The following is a 24,156-nucleotide window of genomic DNA, read 5'->3' as shown; positions in this document are numbered from 1 at the left end:
ATCTATTGGGGATTTGAGGGATGCTTGCCTACTCTGACTGACTACTCAAGGTTTCAGGGCAAATGCCATTTCTTATTAGAACTGTTACTACCCTACTCCAAGTACTTCCCCTCCCCACTCTCCCCCTACCATCTTACATTTCCCATTACATTTTTTTTGGTAATATTTTCTTTACTTGTTCATATAAGTCAATGTTGAACAAATAAAACACACATATGCCATTTAATATGATTTTTAAGTGCCCACCAGAGTAATCTTTTCTTAAACTGGGATTGAACCCAGGAGGGCTTAACCACTGAAACACATCCCCTGCCCATTTTGTATTTTATTTAAAGACAGCATCTCACTGAGTTGCTTGGGCCTTGCTAAGTTGCTGAGGCTGCCTTTGAACTCAGGATCCTCCTGCCTCAGCCTCCTGAGCCACTAGGATTCTAGGTGTATGCCACCTTGCCCAGCCAGAGTAATCTTTGAAATTGGTAATAGCATTTCTTTTTGACTTAATGTCAACAAGAATAAAAACAAGACAAAACTACTACTCTCTTGCAGAGGTCTGTTGCATTTCACACTGTTCACCAGAAAGGACAGTCTTGCATCATTCAGTGGCAGAGTCTTTAAAACTCTTCTGGGTGAATCCATTTTGTATGATTTCTTTTTTTTTTTCTCTCTCTGCTCTTTTATTTTTTTATTGGTTGTTCACAACATTACAAAGCTCTTGACATATCGTATTTCATACATTAGATTGAAGTGGGTTATGAACTCCCAATTTTTACCCCAAATGCAGATTGCAGAATCACGTCGGTTACACGTGATTTCTTTTATCCTGAAATGAGGTTGTCTTTGGCAAAGTCTGTGTTAGTGATGACATTTATGTCAACAAAGAAGGGATTATGAATCTAAATTTTAATTTTAAAATTGCCAAAAGTAAGCTTTGAAAAATTGTACAAAATTTTTACATATAGCCCAGGCTTTTCCCACTGAGGCTTTGTTACTCTCAACTCAAGGCTACATGAATCCTTCCTTCAATATCAAAATACATTGTCTGACACTTGTCTGCCTGTAGCCTCCCAGTAGATGCCTCAGAAAAGTCTATGATATGTAGGGGTGTGTGTGTGTGTGTGTGTGTGTGTGTGTGTGTGTGTGTGATTAATTCCTAGAGAAGTATCTGGCATGTAGTATTAATTCATTAAAAATTAGTTTAATTAATGAATGATTATAGTAAAATTTATTCATCAAGTTAAGTGCAGATATGAAAGTACTCTCCATAAAATTGTTTTAAGAATGGGCTTTTAGTTTTTAATAGAAAGAAAACAGAAAAAAATCAGCTCATGATTTTAGTCTAAACTCTTCAAATCTTCCTTTGGAATGCTAAGCAAAGAACTTCATAATCCGCTTCCAATCCATAATGAGATTTCTGACAAGGTAATAAAACTTTCTGAGAATTATTTTGTTATTGCTAATTCATTAAGAGATCTACCACACGATCTACAGTGCTTCCTTTCTCACTGGGGGACAAAAAGGTGTATTTCTGCATTAACTTTTCAAAATTCTGTAACCAAAATACCTGGCAAGAACAATTTAGAAGAGGGGAAATTTGTTTTTGACTAACGGTTTCAGAGTTGTAGTCCATGGTCCGCCAAGTCCATGGCTCTGAGTCCAGGGTGAGGCAACACATTGCAGCAGAAGGGCAGGGAGAGCACTGTCCACTCATCGCAGCCAGGAAGCAGAGAGAGGAGGGTGGGCCTCGGAGGATGAGCCCTTCCGGGGCTCACCCCTGGTGACACACCTCTCAAAAGTCCTCATACATTGGGAATATTTATAAATGAAGTCAACAGACACACAGTTGATGAAAACTAGGAGCTGCTATGATAAGGAGGGTTGGTGTTTCATTTAAAGAGAAATGATGAAGCTTCCAATTATCTCCTAATTTACTTCAAAATATTAGGAAAAAATGGAAGCAAATATTTGCAATTTCAGGAGTGGATACGATAATTTGACAGAGATATTGGTTTTTATTTGCTGTTTGTTTCACATCAATAACCAACTTGATATTTCCAAACAAAATGTTACCAAGGTCTATACAGTGATATGAAGCTTCAACTTATTTGATATGCAACCTTGTGTAATGCTTCAAGATACAGCTTTTGTTTTGAGAAAAATTCAAATTTTGGTAAACTCTCCCTTATAAATTAAACTCATTTTCCATGAAGACTTATGGTGATTGACATATCAACAGACAGTTGGTAGGTGTTTCCTCGATCTTCTTGACTTCAACTTTCCATGGGGAAGAACCATCCATGAAAGAAGTACTGCTTTCAATCTTAGGACATTTAACTTAAAATGCATAACTATGAATACGTGAAGAAGAGGATCTTTATACTTTATTTTCTTTGATAGTTCCTAAAATAACCTAAACCAAGACAGCCCATATTTAAAATGACCATACTTATAAAATCAGATATAGTGTATTTCACTTCTATCAGTAGAAAAAGCCTTTTAAGGACCTTACTACATGAAAATAAGGTCTGACCAGATAGTTTTTACCATCATGCTCTTGTTAATATTGACAATTCCAGAGTTCCAGGAAACTAATCTTAACATTGAAATTATAATCTAAAATGAGTGTATAAGTCTGATATCTAGTATAGACCAGATCATTCTGCACACAGTATAGGTGACATTGCAAGTACACCAAAGTTTGCATAAAAACCACTGTGTGAGAACCAGTAAGCTAGCTTAAGCAAAGAAATGAAAGAGAATTTTAGAATTAGATGTTTGAGTTTTAAATCCATTCTGCCTTTAACATAATTTTCAAGTTCATTTCTTACACATAGGGATGTCAGAAAATCTAAAGTGACTTTCTTGCTTGCTTTCTGAACATACTCTATTTTGCTTTAAAACATGTGAACTGACTTGTTTGTTGAAAGAATTTAAAGGTATAGTATTACTTATATTTAGGTTCTGACTGAGGAGCAGTTAACTGCCAAAGACAGCACTAAGTTAAATGATTGAAACTACTGAAATTGTAGGAAAAAAGGTTTTAGTGACAAGTTTATGGACTTTGTATGCATTGTCTATGTGCCCTTTAGAGGTCTTTGGTGTCTAGGTTGAAAATTGCTGGCCTGCTGAATCTATGAGGTTCCTTACAGGTCTAAAAATCTATGAAGATTGTGTCTCACTCATACCAAGAATGTGATCAGTGTTATCCAAATGACAGCAAAGACATTTACTGACATTATTTAATCTTTAATTTGGCCTTTCACATGTCTAAGTTTTAATTTGAATTATAATGTATTTACTTTGAATTAGAATTTGTATAATTGATATGCATTTTCATGATTGTGCTTTCATGCATACATTGGCATGCCCCGGCAGGCAATATTTTTGTGTGTGTATTATGTGTTGTGCACCTGTATGAGCTAACGTAAACTATTATCACTTTATTTTACTTACATTTTAATGAAAATTCTGGGAACATTTTCCATTCTTTCTTTATTCTTTCTCTGTCTGGTAGCATACTTCATGGTAGTACCAAGAGCAGGTACTACCATGGATTGGGGCCCTTCTGGGCAGTCGCTGAACTTTATTTTACAAATTAGTACAAATATTGCAAAAATATCAATTGGCATAAACATTTTAAAATCAATGCAAGTGAATATTTTCAATAAACTCAGTGAGAACCCATCAGAAAGCTACTTGAAATTTTTCATTTCTAAGTAAACAACAGTATTTCAAAAGTAAGCACATCCCCAGTTGTTCAAAAATTGTAGAGACCTAGAAAAAAGTAATCGGAGTAACCTGAATAAAGACAGTTTGCCAAACCACTACCATAAAGGACTAACACCACTATCCAGAAAAACCAGCTTCAGATTAGAAGACTGGAAGCAAAAGATTCCCAATATCTCTGAACAAGAGCCTTGTGCCTTGAAGATCTAGTTATGTAAAATGATAGAATCATATATTCTCCTGCTTTGAGGGTTCTGAAAGGTATTTCAGAACTCTTTATTTCTTTAAACTATTATAACACCAAAGGAAAAATCTACTGTTTTTATTGCTGCTCTGTTAGATGTGTTTGTGTTGATAATAGAAACACCCGTTTTATAAAGTTTGTTGTTAATCACTGATTCAAGCTCTTGGTTCATTTCAGTACATAAACTCAAGACCAATGAAAAATCATTTTAATTTCTCCTTTTATAACTTTCTAAAATTTTAGGAATTTATTGCTGTTAGATATACTAATACATTGTGATGGTTTTATGACAGCTTTTCCCATAATCCTTAATTACAGTAAGGTAGGTGAAGAACAATAGGGGCCTGATGTAGATTTGAAATACAGATCCACAAAACTGCCCCATTAAAAAAAATGCCAACCTACTTTGGAATATAAGACATAAAGTCCATAATATCAAAGGATGCATCCTAGTTTTTAAATTTAATCATAATTAAAATCAATTTTAAAACTTGCCTTTACCCATTTTAATATGATGCAAAATTTTATGCTTTAAATTATTCACATGTTCATAGTCCATTCCTATTGAATATCCACTAAGTGCTTGGGGGTTAAGAAATAGCCAAAAATAACTTTTGACCTCAAAGAAGACTCTAGAAAAGAATAGAGATACAAAGAAGCAGCATCATGCTAACATAGTGAATCCTGGTAGCAGAGGTGAAACAGAAGGGTATCTGGAGGTGAAGGAGGAGGATGTGTGGGAACCTCTCCCACAGAGATGAGAGGAGCCTAGGGCAGGAACAAGTGTGTTTTGTGCATGTGCATTTGAAGGGTCATTGTCCCACAGTTTATTAGAGACTATGTGCCTTGTCATAGTTGGAATGTGTCTAATGTGAACTTGGGAAATAATACAGGATTTGAAGTAAAGGTAGGAAGAGGAAGAATTATCTGTATTCATGTATAAATTTGATAGGAGCAATTATTACACCTAGTTGTCAAGTTTAAGTGGATTTTCACATTACTTTTAATTCCATGTGTGGTCTGTAAGAGATTTTGAATAGTAATAGTTATTTTGGACAACTAATATGATACTAAGATCATCTCTTTAATTTTTAAATTTTCCTCACATCAATGTTTATGACAGCATGATTATAATCTATTGTATTATGATCAACTTGTTCTCTTGGTTTTAGAGTTCTGCTGCATAATTGGCAGTAGAAGAATAGTTACAAACAGATACATGTGCTATTTGGCTTCTTACAGATGTACATTTTTAGACTTCATTTAAAAAAACAATCACATAAAGTAAATTAATTTGCAAAATTTCTTAAAGTACTATATATTTTCTCCTAATTTTCAGATTGTGTTTTTAATCATTTTTCATCACAAATGGCACACCAAGAAGTTCCAAATATAAATTCATTTTACAACAATAATGACATTTTCCAACTGTCTCATAAATTTGCAACATTTGGTAAAAGGGAGACTCGTAAAGCAAAATGTGTCACCAGTGCTAAAGAAAATGGGCTTGTGGTAATTAGAGTGTCATCTTCAAAGACAAAACTAATGCTTGAAATTCAACAGCATGATTGTGAAGAGTCATTGTGTGCTCACAGAGCGCCCACCTCTGTGCTGAGGGGTCCAAGTTCATAGCTTCATTAGTTCTAACCTTAGGACCTGAAGATGCTAGTTGTTCCCCTTTCATAGAGGGAAGGAATGAGTATTTGAAAAGCCTGAGTAATTTGGTTATGGTCCAATAGTGAGTGAGTAGAGACACTGGGATTCAAAGCAGGTCCTCTGTGGTACAGGTATAGGTGTAGGTACTATGGTGAACCCCACTTTACAGACAGGGAGAAGTGAGGCTTCCAGAGGTCTGAATCTTTTTGCTGTGCTCCACTAAGAAGTGGAGAATCTGGTCTTCAAAGGCAGGCTCTTCAGATCCGGAGTCTGTGTCACTCACCTGTTGGTGTTTATGCTGTTTGACAAATTTAAATTGTAAGCATGTTGTTGACATTTCCTTTTGTTCGGCAAAATGCAGGAAGTAATACATCCAGGTATTAATTGGATAGAAGGAGGACAGGTGTTAAGGACAGGACTAGAGCCAGAAATTGGTAGCAAAGATAATTGTAATTTCTTCCATTTTATTATTTTTGAGTCACCACAGCAAAGCAAGAATGTTTCAGGAGAATGCAATTCACTCTTCATCCATTTCGCAGGAACAACAGTTGCCTTAGTTCCCAAAGTCAGAAAGTCAGCTATGTCAGCAAGAGTCCCCAAACTAATCTGCTAAGTGGCCCAGATGAAATTTGTATGTCTTATTCCCTGTTTCTATCTTTACTGATACCCTCTCTTTATGCCCTAATTATTACTATTGTTATTATCATCATCATTCATCATGTTGTATTATACAAACTACCATGTTAAAGTCTGGGCAAAAACAAACATTGTCTATGCAGAAAGTACTGTAGCAAGCAATCAATTCTTAAAATGTGATAGAAACTCAAAGCTCAGAGGACAAACTGGAATCTTTAAAAATACTTTGGCATTCTACAAATAAAATTTCAAAAATTAAACAGAAGTATTAATCACTGATTTTTCTTTATTGTGAGAATTAGGGTTTACAATAATATATGATATTCCAGGGAATATCTAAAGTTAGTGAATTTGGAATGTTTATCAATTTACATTGTGAGTTTTGTTAGTGTGTATTGATTGTGTACTCCAGACCTTTCACTTTCATTTGTATAGAAAAGACAAGATGAGGAATCAGAAACTTCTCATTTGTTAAAAAAAAATTCACTTAATCATGTGAGATGCCCTGTACAAGTTAAGGAGAACCTATACAAATGGAAAAATGTGTTAATATAGGGTTGGGGATGTGGCTCAAGTGGTAGCACACTCACCTGGCATGCATCTGGCCCTGGTTCGATCCTCAGCACCACAAACAAAGATGTTGTGTCCGCCAAAAACTGAAAAATAAATATTAAAATTCTCTCTCTCTCTCTCTCTCTCTCTCTCTCTCTCTCTCTCTCTCTCTCTCTCTTAAAAAAAAGAAAAATGTGTTAATATAAAAATTAGAAAACTGTGAACACAAACTATGGTTTGCAATTTTCTCCGAGCTAATTGTATATTACTCTGGGAAAGGTCGATTGTGTATTTGTGTATGTGGTGGGGGGTACGTGTGCATGTTGGTCTGTGTGTATATTTCTACCAAAGACCAAGAGCACAGTGTCTTCCACTTTTAGTATCACTCAGCATGGTGTTTATATTTTGCATAGTCTTTCTCTTCAGATCCATTAGCCACTCCTATTGAGAGGTGCAGATCAGATTCTATTTGCTAACAACTACATTTTTAATAAAATAATTTTGTATTTATATTAAAGGAATAATTTGATAATTAAATCACATTTACTATCTACTTTGAATAAGTTTTTTAGTATGGATTTATTACTTCTAGGAAAAGTATAATTTAGTAAGTTAAGCTATCAATGATTGCATTACTGTTATCCCATATTATTATGTGGATATCTCTTTTAAATAGTGGTTAAGCAAAGCCTGAGATTATATTTTAGATCCTCATTTCATGAATACCATCACCACTATGTCACAAGTGTTAAATATGTAAATAATAAACTGCCACTGGGTGTTGCCTTGTGTCCCTTGTCTTCCACAGGGAATCTTATGAATGATGCATCAGAGGGCTGCATCCATTTGCATGCAGAGCCCAGTAGTTAACGTTTTAAGTTTAAGCCAGTGAATCTTTCAAAGTCTGTATAAATAATAAAGCCATTCATTGTGTTCAAGGATTCTGCCTTCTTCCAATGATATGATTCTCTTCTCATTTGAAAGAATATTTAATTGCATCACTCATTTTCCTTTAATATTTAATAATAATTTTATTAGCTGTATTGAATGAGAGGGGCAAGATTTGCAATATCTAGTACTGGCCATCAATTTTTTCTTATCATGACTTAATGAATTTTATAATTACAAGGAGAGGCAGAAATATGAATTAGCTTGGTAGTTGGTTGGGACTTTAAGGTTTATTGATTTTAGCTTGGGCAAATCCCACAATAAGTACAAAGAGAAAGAAAAAATATCGAGGGTGCTTTAGAAGCACAGGCACAAAACTTCTACAATTTACTAATCATTCCTAATTTAAAATAATGAACTTGGAAGCTTTGAATAAAGTTATAAATACCAACAATGATGATTCCTACCAGTTCCATAGAAATTGACAGGGGATCTTGACATCTTACAATACTTAGTCTTGTAGGGTATATGTTCCTTTAATCTCTATTCATGCATTTTGACAACTTTTCATTATCATTTCTTAGACATTTGTACTGTTATTTTCTTTCAGCTAAGACAAAAGCATAGGTTATTTTGAGTGGGAAAATTTGGCATAAGCTGTCATTGTAATAGCATTTTTTTATTATTATTTAAGTAGCACGTCTCACCCAAGGTTTTCAAAGTGCTTTTGAGAACATTTTATTAAGCTTGTAGGATGGAGGTCAGGGGAAAAGTTATTTGTAGGCTCTATACATTTAATGTCCCTATGGAAATATAACCCAGGCCATGGGGAGAAGGTAATTTTCATCTTTATCTTTCTTGATATGGATGTGTATATGAAATGATTCCTAAATTTTCAGTACCATTTGTTCAAAAATGAAACCAGATATTGTTGAGTTTAATGTGCTTTCAAGCCTATTTTAAACAGATCATTTTTAACCCCCTCCAGCAACTGCTTCGAGAACGACAGCAGATGGCCAGCCGTCCCTTTGCTTCTGTTGATGTAGCACTGGAAGTAGGAGCCGAACAAACAGACTTTCTGCGAGGGCCATTAGAGGTAGGAACAGTGGTGCCGAAAGGGGACCACAGTGATTTACATATTTATATTGTTTCTCTAATCTGCATCTGCTTGTGAAGCCACACAGAGTCTGATTATCTAGAGTTGACAAGATTCAGCTACATATGTTATGCCATTTTCAAGGCACACAGTTTTAATGGTATGACATGAACTGTAACAAAAGCCACTGGAGAATCTATTAGCCTAGGCAAGACTGACAGACTGCTCACCTGGCAGCCTTTCCCTGACAGGTAGGAGTTGAAGGAATTTAAGATATAGTTATGATGGGAGAAACAAAGCACAGACACTTAGTCCTTGGTACATCTACTGGCCCCTAGTTAACAATTCATCTCTACCTTTATTAGCAAAGTTTGCCATAAAAAATGGAAGGACATGAGTAGCACTATAGTTTTATTTTTAAATTTTGAGAAGTATAATTTTTTTCTTGTGTGTGAAGAATGGCTGTGCAGAAATAGAGTACAGTGAAACAAATCATCATACACAGGTAAATGTGGTGTCAAAACCCCCAAACAATGCATGAAATGGTTTCTGAGAATAAAAACCCCGAATAGTAAAAGCTCACAGATTGTGGTTAATGATTAATTATTGGTGTGCTTTTGAAGCACACCAATTCAATTTTGTGCTTATTATTTTATTTTTATTTTCTTTGTATCACAATATTTAAGTAGAAAAATTAAAGCACTCTCATATTGAAATATTTTATTCCCTTTTTCAATGCTCTCATTTGAATAATTATATGTTGATATTTTTAAGATTTTGCTTTTCTTTAAGGAAAGCAAGGTATATAAAATTAAACTCCTCCCCAAATCTAGGTACAAATATAATTGATTCTGTAACATTTTTGGTGATTTCGAAAAAATGAAACTGTTACATGTCATGGATACTATCCAAAAGGCCTGTTCTGGGAGGCAATAAAATGTGTGCTGTGTCTGGCTTTTGTGTTCTTGACTTTTTACTACTCTAGATCACAGGTTGCCGTGGAAGCTTTGAACACTAGGAAATTTATGTGTGTCTCTTCCATTGCTTGGGGAGAAATTGGAAAAGAGACACAGTGATTAGATGGAAGTTTCAGCGAGCGATGTCATTTCATCTTGGCCCCTTGGTTCAAATGTTAGTTCAAAACCCTTAGCAAATAGAAAACCTGGACTATTTGTATCCAAATTCTCATTTGTTCATCTGTTTAAAACATTCTCAAATATTGCTAAAGCCAAGGAACAAAGGGGAAAGGAATGTCAGTAGTGCAGACATAAGCCAGAGCGGGAGGAGTTATCAGAACCAGGAAGCTCACCCAGGTCCTGCCTGTGTCTCAGTTGCTCCCTGGAGGGGTTTGAGAAACTGCTATCAGGTGCACATATGTTCATTATATCTTCTTGTTCAGTTTTTCCAAACTTTTCTTTCTTCTTTATCACCATGACTTTTTAACCTTAAATTTTACTTTGTGGAGTTAGAAGTATCGACCCCACCTTTGTTCAGTTTCTATTTGCTGGCAGTCCTTCCTTCTCTGTGTCCTTCTGTTTTGCACTTCTCTCTGGTAGAGGAGACGATTGGTTTGTATTTCCCCCTTTACTCTGTGAATCTCTGTTTGGTGTACACATTGACAGAAGTTACTGTTTACCAAGAACAATACTTATTTCAGCTATCCAATGTGTGTGTGTGTGTGTGTGTGTGTGTGTGTGCGCGCGCGCGCGCGCACACATGTGTGTTATTAGCATGCCTCCTTATGATTCTCTTCCCAGCTTCTGTTGGATAAATTGACTTTTGTCTACCAAACCAAGTATTTCATATCATATTTTTGTTTCTCATAGTACCCCTTACTTAGCAAGATCCATCATAGTGGTTACTTTTCCTTAGCAAGTACCTTACAAGTACCTTACAAACACATTCCTCCACTGCCAGTCTCAAACAAGATTAATGCTTAGAATGCTCTCAGCTCCTTGTCTCTCCTTCCAGATGTTGACACTACCTGAAAATTTTGATCTTAATGTTTTGGATGTACTTCTTTCTTTATTATGGAATATTTCAATAACAATGAATGTTTTATTATTTTTATTTCTAGCTGTTTGCTCATTCATTTCTTTCATTTTTCACTAGTATAACCCTCCTAGAGATTTTTTTTTTATGTGGCATTCTTCTTGCAAGATCAAATGTGTATACATGTGTGTGAGTATACACACACACACACACAAACACAAACAATTTAATGGTATGTAAAACTCAGTTTAAAGTTTCCTTCTTTAAAAATTTAAAAACAGTTTAATGTCAACTTGAGTGTCCTTTATAAGCAATTTCCATCTTATTTCTGGAATTTCTCAGAATTTTCTCTTAGTAATACTTAAATTTAGCTTCAATGGATCAAAATAAATATCTGATTTTTTCCTAAGTATTAGACAGTGTACACATACATTGATGTAATCATCAAGCCCCCAGTTGAGGTGGGCAGAAGTGAAGGCTTAGGAGTGGTCCAGCCCTGTGCCTTCAAGGCTGTGAGATTCTCACCCAAACTGACCTCTGTAGTTAACATCGGTCCTCCGTAGCCTTGGGCTGGCACCTAGCTGGTTCTGCTTCCCTGCTGCACAGCAGGTGGAGCAGGTATCAGTCCATCCTGGACAATGTGACTCTATCCCTTTCCTAAGGCAGGCTACCATTTCCTTGTTTTTTTTTTTTTTCCTAAGTTTCTCCTGAAGATTTTGTGATATTTATCTCTCTTATTTGATCTCCTTGTTTAAAGTCAGTGAGGGGAGGGACAAGCAACTTTCTGGTTTGCTGTTTCCTTGACTAAAAGGCCATTGGTGCCAGTGCTTTCTGTACCTTACAGCATTACATAAATGTTGGAATTCTTGATATTTTTCTTAATTTTATTAATACTCAGTTCTCTGAATAACTGGCGTGCCTGTATTTCTTTTGTACCCCTTCTATTCAGAAACATAATTTCAAGATGTCAAAGGAAAAAAGAAAAAACATAATTACATGTAGATTCTCATTTAGCTAAGCTTTTTTTTAATCTGTGAGTAAAGTTCTAGTTACTAATGTACATCATTTATAAAAAGGTTTATTGAAATAAAATTCATGTAACATAGTTCCCCCACTTAAGCCATGTAATTTAATTTTAGTATATTCAGAGTTGTGTGACCATCACCAAAATCAACTTTAGAATATTTCATCACCCATAAAAGAAATCCCATGCCCATTAGCATCCACCAGACTTTCTTCAGCCCTCCCATCTCTGCCCTGGCAGCCCTGGGCAAGCTCTAATATGTTTCCTGTCTTCATGGATTATCCTATTTTGGACATTTTGTACAAATAGAGTCATATAATATGTGGTCTCTGGTAATTAACTCTTGCGCATAGCACAATGCTGACGCATTGCGGCCTATGTCAGCACTTCATTATCTTGTTGCAAAATGGCATTCCATCATGCAAGCCTCACCTTTTGTTTCCACTCCATCAGTTAGTTGATGGACATTTGTGTTGTTTACACTTTTTGGATATTCTGAGCAGTACTACCATGAACATCTGCGGAAAATGGTTTGTGTGGGCACATGTTTAAATTTCTTTGGGGGTTTATAACCTAAAGGTGAATTACTAAGACACATGACATCTTTGCATTACTTGTTGAAAAGACTCTCTGTTGAATGGTTTCAGGTTCCCTTGTTAAATCATTTAACCATAAATATGTGAGTTTGTTTCTGAACTATTCTGTTGATCTACATGTCTATCTTTACAACAGTGCCACACTGTCTTGACTACCATATCTTCATTATAAGTTTTAGAACTGGAAAATACCAGCTATCCATGCTGTTCTTTTTAAAGATTGTTTAACTCTTCTGGTCCCTTGAAATTTCATGTAAATATTGGGATCTATTTTTTAATTTCTGTCAAGAAAACTGCTAGTATTTTGACAGAGATAGTGTTGGATGTGTACATCACTTCAAACATTCACTTTATTAAGGGGGTAATTTTGTTAATTAAGTACCTTTGGGCTCCATTCTCAAAATCCTAAACTTAATATTACATTTCCTTCATCTTGGCAAATAATTATGATTTCTGATATTTTAAATTCCCTATGGCCATATATATCCAATGATCTCAAGTTAATTGACAACTAAGAAATTCTCTAATAAATTCAAGTTGAAAACATTTTTTGTTCAGTAGATATTTTTAGAGTTTAAATTGGTTGTTTACTTCTTCCTATTAAAATTAAACATCAAAGTAAATCTCAGCAGCTAACTGCTAATTCCTTCCTTTGACATCTTTTAGAAAATAATAGAGATAGAATTAGAAGGTTTAAAATTATATTGCTAAGCATTTTGTAATAATTACTACGTAGAAGTTATTTAGCTGATCTACATACACATACATTCAAATCCATACATATCCACATATATGTGATATTTGTTTTCCATTATTACAGAACAATGAAATCTGTCCCAAATCTCTTTTATATATTTATAACCTAGCACGATGCTTAGTATGATAACTTAGTGTTGATTTTCTCACATAGTAGATTCTGAAGCCTGGGCCTATTGTTGTTGTTGTTGTTGTTGTTGTTATTTTGTGCTGGGGTTTGAACCCAGGGGCATTCACCCCTGAGCTATATCTGCAATCCTTTTATTTCATTTATTTATTTCTTTAACTTTGATACAAGGTCTTACTGAGTTGTTGAGGCTGGCTTCAAATTTGCAATCCTCCTGCCTCAGCCCCCCCAAGTTACTGGGTTTACAGGCATGTGTAGCTAGCATAGGACTATTCTGAAATCATATTATAAGTTTTGTTTAAATCTAAAAATTAAAGCAATTTTAATGTTTTCTGCTAGACTTTTTAAAATTCAATGTTTAAACTCAACATAAAGCAATGGCTGTTTCTGTTATGTAAACATTTATTGACTACTCATGATGTGGTAAATTAAGGGAAGTATTTCTTTAAATTAGATTTGACTCTCATGTGCAGCTCTTGAGTTTTATTCTGTACAGGCAGAGGGGAAATTTAAGGAATAAGAAATGAATTACCTTTTATACATCTTTGGGTGACTGTGCACCATTACACACCAGAATGTCCTATTCTCTGAAGTGGATGTGTTCCTAAAAATGTTTTCTAAGGTAATTATATGTTTTTAATGCATGAGAAGTATTGAATATTTACAAGACCTTTAAGGTGCAAAATTCCTTGTGAGTAAAATAAAAATAATTATACTATGAATATGAATGAATAATCACTCTAAATTTTCTATTGGTAAATCTGAATTGTTGTATTTTCCTATATTATTATAGTGACAAAATGTATTATTATACTATTCATTAATGCATTTAGAATGTGAGTTTATCCACAAATATAATTCATTTGATTTTAAACTTACTTTAAAAAATTACTTTTGTAATAGCCACATGACCCATAGTATATATTTTGTCACTTTTCTCCCAAGCAATAACATGAGAATTTATAGCTGTTGCTCAGTAGGCTTTGATGGAATGCTTCCCATGCATCAGGCACTGTATGGGCACTTGAGAAATGTCAGGGAACACAGCAGAGAACCCTGTCCAGTTGGAGCTCACATTCTAGCCAGAGAAAGGAAATTATTTAATGTTAGCAATTGGACATGGTTTGAAGGGTTGGGGAGAGTGGACTGTGTCAAATGGGAGGGGGGCAGGGTCACTTTGCATAGACTCAGTGAGAAACCAGCAAGTCTTGGGAAAGAAAGTTGCAGACTAAGGGACCTGCTAAAGCAGAGGCCCAAAAGTGGGCATGCCTGGCAAACCCAGGGGTCAGCAAGGCCAAGGGAAGGGCAGGTGTAGGCAGATGATGTCAGGATAGACCACTGATGTTGGTGTTCAATTCCAAGAGAAGAGAGCCACTTTGGGGGATCTTGAGAGAAGGAGATAATCTGACTTTGCTTTTTAAAAATCACTTGCCTTCTGGTCTAACAATAGTTTAATGAGGGATATTTTCAACTAGTTCCCTGATAAGTACAAAGTGAGATAAGGAAAATTTTCTCACTATGGTTTGAAAAATATGCTGGTAAGGAAGGAAAGCAAGAAAGGGGAAATGGAAGGAGCCTGTTCCACTGTGGATGACTAGAGCTTTACCCATGGCGAACCCCGAGAGCCAAGGTCAAACACAGCTCAAACTCCCTGACACCAGGGAGTGCTGGAGCAGGGTCCTTATATCCCACATCCCTGTGGTCACTAGTTGAGGCATACTCTGTAGGAGGCCAGGGAAAGCCCTTATTTGAAGAAATCCAGACATTTTGGCATATACAAGCCAGGGATTGGAAATCATCCTGGAGTTTCTACCAGCATGGGCAACAAGAGAAGAAGCGAAACTCCTTAGGAGACTTCTGCAGAAATCCAGGCCAGAGGTGATGGTGGCAAGACCAGGGTAACAGCAGAGCCATGGGAAATGGTCAGAGTCTGGACCAAAATTGAGGTTTATTATGAGTATGATGTTCTCATTTACAAGATCTATCCAGTGACTTTACGTTTGTAAGGTCGAGATAGCAAGGTGGTAGTAATTTTATTTCTTTTCTGGCACCATAATAGTCCTAGAGCTTCTGATGCTCTAGATGTCTGTTGGTCATTGTAATGGATAATAGCACCAGTCTCTGCCAGCACATCCACTCAGATAGCACAGCATGTGTTTTTCTTAAATAAATAAAAGATACTATAAGAAACTTAGGTAAAAGCACCTAGTACCCTTAAATGACTTAGATTGTCTGAGCTTTTTAGATCTGATGTGACCCTAAAATTACATCATAAAAATAAGTTATTCATAGGCAGTCAGGTTGAAAGGCTAAATGTTGAAAATATTCATCCCCCATTCCTGTTTCCTTTTTTCTTCATTGGAAGGGCAGGGCAATGTGTGTTAAGGAATTGTCAGCTTTATATAACCTTGTATGAGTCTGTAAGCATCATTCACAGTTTTCACCAGGATAGATTACTCATTGTGTGTTTTTTTTAGTTATAATATTCCAGACATTTATTTTTACTCTACTACTTTCAATACTTAAAAACTAGAAACTACTTTTAATGATTTAATCCAACAATTAAGGATTTTTAATTGATTCATTATATGTTATAGAATAGTGTATATATATGGCAATGTAATTTTTTATTAAAATCTAAGAAAAGGATCTGTTCACTAATTTCTTAATAGTTGTATCTTCATAGATAGTATGTATGTGGAATTCTTTTTGAATATCTGTATTATCCTTTCTATAATTACATGTATTCGTTTTTACAAGGAAAAATAAAAAGTGAGATGAAAGTATAAATCATGGATTCTTTTTTCCCAATTTTTAGCCTCATATATTGATTTCATATGTATTGAGTGTTTGGAATCTTTCCAGATATTCAAAATGAGTGTTTCCAATTACTATTGCTACATTAGGAAATGAAACTTTTAGGCATATTGTAAATACACTGAATGCTCTGTTACCTTTTAACTCATGATATTTAATTTATCCACATTCCAAATTTTTGAAAATATAGATGTCCTTTGGGATATGTTCTAGAAGATTAGTGTTTAAGTGTATATAGCATGCCCTGAAAAAGCATTCTAATTATGAGGATGTATATGGCAAGGTAAGAAGCTTGACTTTGTACTTCCCAGGTCATGCAGTCAATTAAAATATTTAAATCAAGTTTAAAATGCTGAGTTTTCAAAATTTATTTTCTGTCTCAACCATTTGCACCTTAGGTCAATCTTATAAGCAAAGCTGGTTTCCTTTTTTCCCTTACTTTTGAAGAAACTGAGGCTCAGAGAGCTTAAGACCTTCATTAAAGGAAAACAGTCAGTAGAGCAAATACTCGAATTTGGAATTGCAGATGCCCCTAAGGTTTCTTTCCCACACCACTATTTAATGCACACTGATTTTAATTCAAACTGAAAATATAACTTGGGCTCTTGTATAACAATGGAATTTTTTTTTCCTTGTAAAGCTATTATCACAAGTTGCTGAAAGTCCATGTAGTCTCTTTGATTCCATGTGTTCAAATAGTCATAGATAATTGTGGATCTTAAAAACATCCAGTTGGAAGATTATAGAATGACATAGTAGATCAAAAATTCCAGCAGTTGTCATTAAATTCCCATAAAGAAGTTAGGATGGTTTACTAAACCACAGTAAACTCAGTACATAAGTTTTCTGTTATTTTTTTATATTAGATATTTCTCATAAAAATAACTTTTATAGTTATTTCTATGCTATAAATATCAGAGTCATCCTGTAATTTGCTTTAGAAACAAAGTATAATACAGGTTTATTTGGTCATTATAGTCAAGTAGGCTTATTAACAATTTTAAAGACAGTATATACAGCATGATTACTTTTGACCAAATTAATAATTTTAATAGTATATCAGGGCATATATTTTAACTACTTTATACCCAAGTTTTCAACCCACATATTTATAATGTCTTGATTTTCCCCCATGCAAAGAAAATTATAACTTTGGAATGCTTTCTTTGTTCAAAAACATGTTGGATATATGAAAAGTATTGATGAATTCAATCCCCCCTAGATAGAATAGTCTAATTTGGAATCTACTTTCCCTGTGGTGGCCATACCACTGCTAATGTTGACACTGCATTGAAATCTGCGTATTGAGAAGTTCTGCCTGTTATTATGTAAGAAACCTCTCCCAAGGTGACTTAATACTTTGTTCAAGTCTAAGCCAGACACAGTGAAGCAGCTCTCCTGCTAAGAGCATTGCTGGCTACCCTTCCAGAACAGCACAGGCTCAGTTCTCTGCCCTTGGCCAGGACCACTGACCCTCCAGTTCTTCTTTCCTGGCTGGGCATCTTCACAGACAGCAGTTCCAGTGGTTGGCCTGCACAGCTTAGTTCATTTTCCTGAGTTTCCTATTTTGCAGTATTCTAGATGTCTTATTATATTTGATTTTCAAAATATTTTATTATCACTTATCATCATATCCTGATTATATAAATAATATTCTCATTCTAGATAACAAACTAATGCAGAAATAATCAAAATTAAAATCTTACACATTTCTACAACCCACTATCAGAAATCTTGTTATTTACGTCTTTCCAATAACATTTTCCTTTTGTATATCCATAGTTTTTAAAAACCAGAAACAGTACACATATGATTTTGCATTGCTTCTGTATTATATTAAGAATATTTTTCACTTCTATGTTTGATTCAAATATCATTTTAATTATTTTGTAGTATACCATAATTTATTTGCTTTTGATTAAGTATGTTCTAAATTTACACTATTATAAGTAAAACTGTAAATAATGTTTATGTAATTCTTGATCTGAACTTATGAAAGAAAAACTGCTCTGCCAAAAAATATGACCTTCTATAGACCGTGAGACATAGTGCTTATTTACTTTGTAGAAATATCCCTATTCATATTATCCTCAGAAAACTGAGCATCCCTGTTTGCCTGCATCCTTGTCAAAAATGAACATTAGTATTTTTAAAACAATTTCATTAATTTGGTACATGGCATGTTATTTTTCTTTTAAACCAATCTCTTATTGTTAGTGAAAGTAAAGATTTTTTTGTATTTCTTTAACCATTTGCATTTTTCCTTGATGTTCATTTTGACCCTTTTCCCTTGTTTACTTCTATTTTAATAGTATTTCTTGTTTGTTTTTGTTTTGGTTTTGGTATAGGGATTGAACCCAAGGGCACTAAACCACTGAACCACATATCCAGCCACTTTTATATTTTATTTAGAGACAGGGTCTCGCTGAGTTGCTTAGGGCCTGGCTAAATTGCTGAGGCTGGGTTTGAACTCACAATCTCTTGCCTCAGCCTTGCTTACTGAAAATTGCTCTGGCTCTGACTTTTATGTTCCACTCTTGCTACAGCATATTGACCTTCTTTTCTAGTTAATCTAGCTTTTCTCTCTAAAGGCTTTCAAAATTTCTGGTCTTTGGTGTCCTGCAGTATTACCATGATTTACCTAAGCACAGATTTATTTATATTGAAATCATTTGGTGTGTTTTGTGCTTCCTGTACTTGAGGATTCAAGTCTTTGCGTACTTCTGAAAATTCAGTCATTATCTGTGAATTTTCTTCTCCATTTTCTTTGTTTTCCTTCTAGGACTGAATGGATCTCTGTTGAACCATCTCATCCATCTTTCAGAATCTCTCTGGCCTCTCTATGTTTTTCATGTTCATCTCTTTCTGTGTTTTTTCTGGCTTATTTCTTTGGAGTCTTTTGCCAATTCGCTAATTCTTTGTTCAATAATATATAATCTGCTGTGTATCCTATTCATTGTATTATCTTCAACATGCATTTTTTAAAGTACCTAATTTGTGTTTTTCTAGGGACCTAAATATAGAATCACAGAGTATTTCTTTTGCCAGGAACCAGCAGCCTACCCTTCTTTTTTAACCGCTTCTCCCAAGGTCCCTGGCATAATGCAGGAATATGAAGCTATTGCATCATGGGTTGCTTGCATTAGAGTTTGACCTCAGGGAAACTCCATTTTCATGGTTGTTTGCTGCTCACATGCTCCCCTCTCAAGTTTTAGCTGGCTGCCTCAGAGTATTCCATACTGCTTAAAACCTTAACACATTAAAAAGTATGTGTGTATGTATATATGCTTTTTATACCCACACACACATTTTAAGGGAGAGAGTCCTACTTAAAGTAGCTACAGTTTGTTTTCTATAACAACTCTATTTTCATAGACACAAGTTCTCTGAATTTTTGTTCCCTCCCCAGCCTTGGCTTATAATGTTCATATTCACTATAGAAAGACTCAGGTTTGGGCATCCTCTCAAGGGATGGCAAGTGGGGAGTGGGGAGGGAGGTCCTGCCTACTTATCGATGGGCTAATGGTCTTGAAACAGTCAAGCCACAAATTCCCTACTTACCTTTTGGTACTCCTCAAGGTTCAGGGACAGGGACAACTCAGTTCTGCTTTTTCTTAGCCTCTTTGGGGCCGGAGAATCCAGGCACACTCCTTTACATACCATGTTATGTACAGCTCTCTTCAGACCATGCCTCTGCAAAATCCTCACCCTGGACCTTGCTATTTGTTTCTATGCACTCATCCAGTCCAAAGGAGGCAATATCAGGCATGATATATATAGAACCTATACAGGACCTAAGCCATATTTGCAGAGTCACCCAGAGACCCCAGGAACCATTTAAAGGAGATTTCCAGTTGGTAGTAGAGAGAAAGAAACCATGTTGAGATCAAATCTTCCCACATTCTTCCTAACACATGCTTGAGAATGTAAGGATTTTCTTATTTTAAGAAAAATACTTAGAATAAATACATTTTTATAAGTATATAGTACTGGAAGTCTTAGCCAAAGCAATTAGACAGAGACAGAAATTAAAGACAAGCAATAAGAAAAGAAGTAGTCAAATTATCAGATTAAATGATTCCATAAATAGAAAAATCAAAAGTCTACTAAGACTATTAGAACAGATAAATAAATTCAGTAAATTTACAAGGTCAACATAACAAAAATCAGTACCTTTTTATACTAATAATTAACTTATTGAGAAACAAATGATAAAAGTATTCCACTAATAATACCTACACCAACATATGAAGAAGCTTAACCAATGAAGCAAAAGACTACTACAATGAAAATTATTAAACAACAAATGAAAGAAATTGAAAAGGACAAATACACACACACACACACACACACACACACACACACACACACAGAAACCTCCCATGATCATGGATTGGAAAAATTAATATCATTAAAATGTTCATATTACCCAAATTGATTTATAGATTCCAAGCAGTCCCCACCAGAATACCAAAGGCATTCTTCTAAAAATAATGATAATAATAATAATCCCAAAATTCATATAAAAGAACAAAAGATCCAATTAGCCAACGTAATCTTGAGCCAAAAGAACTAAGCTGGAGGCATCACAATACCTGATCCTAAGACATATTAGAAGACTATAGGAACCAAAATATCAGAGAAGTGGCACCAAAACCAACCCATAGCCCAGGGAAACAGAATAAAGAACCTAGAAATAGGTTCATACATCTACAGTTGACTGATTCTTGATGAAAGTGCCAAAGCATGTGTTACAAGCAGGACAGCCTCTTCAGTAAAATTATCCTGGGAAAATTGAATATTCACATGCAGAAGATTGACCTCTGTCTCTTACTTTATACTAAAATCAACCCAAAATGGACAAAGACCACAATGTAAAACCTGAAAATATTAGGGGAAAACTTCAAGGCAGCAGTATAGGTAATGATTTTTTGGATAAGACCCTAAAAGCACAGGCAAAAGAAAAATGAGACAAATAGGATTATACCAAACTAAGAAGCTTCTGCACAGCAAACAATCAACAAAGGTAAAAGACAACCCACAGAATAGAGAAAGCTTTGCAAACTGTCTGAAAAAAAGAGTGATTCGGAATATATAAGGAGCTCAAAAATCTCAACAACAACAAAAACCCAATTAAAAATGACTAAATGATCTGAATAGATATTTCTTAAATGAAGAATAAAAAAATTTAAATGGTCAACAAATTTATGAAAAAGTACTCAACATCCTTGACTACCAGGAAAAAGAAAATAAAAACCACAATGAGAGATCATCTCACTCCAGTTAAAATGGCTGTTATCAAATAGACAAAAAAATAACAAGTGCTGGTGAGAATGGAGTAAAGGTCACTATTATACATTATTGGTGTGAATGTGTAAAATTATACAGTCATCATGGAGAACATATGGAGATTCCTCAGAAAACTAAAAATAGAGCTACAAAATGATCCAGCTTTTCCACTTCTGGATATGCATCTAAAGAAATGAAATCAAAGAAATATTTGCAGACCCACATTTATTGCTTCATTCTTCATTCTGTGGCTAAGATATAGAATCAACCTGGAAGCCCTTCAATACATGCATGGATAAAGAAAATGTAGTATATACAGAATGTAACATTGTTCTGTCATTAAATAACATTCTATCAATTACAACAAAATGAATGGAACTGGTCACAGGGTGTTAAGTGAAACAAGCCAGGGGCTGGGGATATAGCTCAGTTGGTAGAATGCTTGCCTCACATGCACAAGTCCCAGAGTTCATCCCCAGCACCACAAAAAGAGAGAGAAAGTGAAACAAGCCAGACACAGAAAGACCTCTGTCTCTCACTTTATACTAAAATCAACCCCAAATGGGGTTGTAAAAGCAACTGTCTTACTTTCATGTGCAAAATGTAAAAAAAAAAAAAAAGTACATGTGAACATAGAACAGTGATTTCTAGAGGCTTGGCAGAATAGGGGAAAGAGGACTAGGAGGATATTGAAGAACAGGTACTAAGACACTACTAAATAGAAGCAGAGTGGGGTAATTCGAGTTCACAATAACCCAATGGCTCTCTTATGAATTACTAGAAGAGAGAGGAGCTTAGAGAGTGCAAACAAACAGTAGTGGTAAGGAGATGGAAGTATCAGTCACCTAACTTCATCGTCACATCTTATATACATATGAAATACATACAATTGAAATAATAATCATTCTTATTATTTTATAATATATAATATATGTCATATAATAATAAAATTATATAATAATTTTAGGCTGGGGATTTAGCTTAGTGATAGGGAGCTTGCTGCATATATGAGTCCCAGGCCCACAAATAATAGTAATCATAACAAAAAAAAAAGAATAAGTCAGTAAAAATTTTTCAAAAAGTGGCTATGTAAATCAAGGCTATAATGTAATTTATTGGAAAGTTATAAATATAGTTCAGCAGTTCTTGGGGATTACTCCAGCTCTGGGTAAATAAGACTGAATTTCCAACACTATCCCCAATTATCACTACTCTCTGATAAAGGTGCACTCAACAGAATAAGCAGATTACGTCAGCTGTAACCAAAATATTCCAGTGTCTTGGAAATATGGTAGAGTGGATCTGTGTGCTCTCCAACTCTCATAATATTCACCCCTATCTATGTGAAAATATGTGTTTAATATATGGACATGACTAGTATTAATATCTTAATCAATACAGTTTTGTCAGTAAGAATAATAAAAAGCTAGTCTTAATATTTTATGCTGCTTTTTATAATATTTTAGATTGTTTTGAAGCACTCGTTTTGCTTCAGTAATCATTTTCTGATATTTGTTTAAATATTTTATAAAGGCATCATTTCCTAAGACAGTTGCTTTTACACTAAATTTATTTTTAATACATTTTGCTTATGTTTCATATAAAATCAGTAACTAATTTAACTTATATTTTCTTCTTTCCATTACATACATTAGTAAATAATCCCTTCAAGTTTATATCCTCAATAGAATAACTGACTATAAGAGTTCTATAAAATGCTATTAAATCAAATAGAAATCTTATAAAGTAAAATACAAGATATTGGAAATGTAGAGCTAGATATTTTATATGTTGAAGCTAAGAAACCAATAATGTTACACTTTAGCCAAGAAAACATTTTCATATGTTCTCATACTGTGCTCTCTTGGAAAATAAAATAACATATTGGTCAAAATTTAAGGTATCCAATCTGGAAATTTACTCAAATCTTAATAAATTTTTTTATCAATTTGTAATTCCTGTACTTCTCATACCAGAGACCTTTGTGTTCATATTTATACTTTGTAATTTTGTTCATATTTATTATTTGACTCTATTTTGCTTCATGAAAGATGACTCTGGATTATTCTTAATGACATAAAAATGGGGAAGACTAAATGCCATACATATAAATTTGGGTACAATTTTTTAGGAAGTATTTGTTTTTTTTTATTCCTCTCTTATCCCCAACACATCTCAGAAAACAAAAGTAATGCTAGCCCAGTTTTGTTTTTCCATATTTCATACTAGAAATTCTACCTTATAAAGAAACACTATATACTCAGAATAATTGGTTCAACATTTACTAAACAGTATTTGCAAAGCAGTGCAGGAGGAGGACATAGACAAGACATTGTCTTTCTCTTCCAAAAACGTATGGACTTACAGGAAAAAAAAACAACAAATAAATAAACACATAATGTTATTAGTGCTAAAGGGACAATAAACACAAAGAGGAAAAAGAATGTAAAACTCCATGTTTTGCTCAACCTTTCATGAAAGATTACACACATTGATCTGGGCCTTCAAAGATGGGTAAGAGGTAAGTAGGTGGAGCTAAGAGTAGACTGGGATTTGGGAGGAATAAAGATGATGCCTAGTTGGGAGCAAAGTAAGCCAAGGACTGCCACAGACATCTGCGGTGTATGTGAAGCAGTGTGAGGGTGGCATTCCTGAATGGGGAAATAGTTGCAGGGGTTAAGCTAGAAAATGTAGGCCTGAATTATGGAAGTGAGTAGGTTTTAACAAGATGCCAAATATCACACAAAATGTTTGGAACAG

General features: G+C 34.6%; 1 protein-coding gene across 7 annotated transcripts in view; it reads left to right on the top strand.

Annotated features, from left to right (window-relative positions):
* Positions 1-24,156, top strand: part of Atrnl1 (attractin like 1) — a 694,372-nt gene that overhangs the window by 481,360 nt on the left and 188,856 nt on the right. For 5 of the 7 annotated variants that reach the window (XR_013437181.1, XR_013437180.1, XM_078044777.1 and 2 more), the window contains one exon: positions 8,688-8,795. The exons of the other annotated variants lie outside the window; for them this stretch is intronic. Coding sequence is in view for 3 of the 5 variants with exons in the window: in XM_078044777.1 (XP_077900903.1) it covers positions 8,688-8,795 (108 nt within the window). In the remaining 2 variants the exon portion in view is untranslated. The remainder of the gene's footprint in view (positions 1-8,687; positions 8,796-24,156) is intronic. 7 annotated transcript variants of the gene reach the window in all.

The sequence above is a fragment of the Ictidomys tridecemlineatus genome, chromosome 1 (assembly GCF_052094955.1).
Source record: "Ictidomys tridecemlineatus isolate mIctTri1 chromosome 1, mIctTri1.hap1, whole genome shotgun sequence".
NCBI classification, from domain to species: Eukaryota; Metazoa; Chordata; class Mammalia; order Rodentia; family Sciuridae; genus Ictidomys; species Ictidomys tridecemlineatus.
This window is presented reverse-complemented; position numbering and strand designations above follow the sequence as displayed.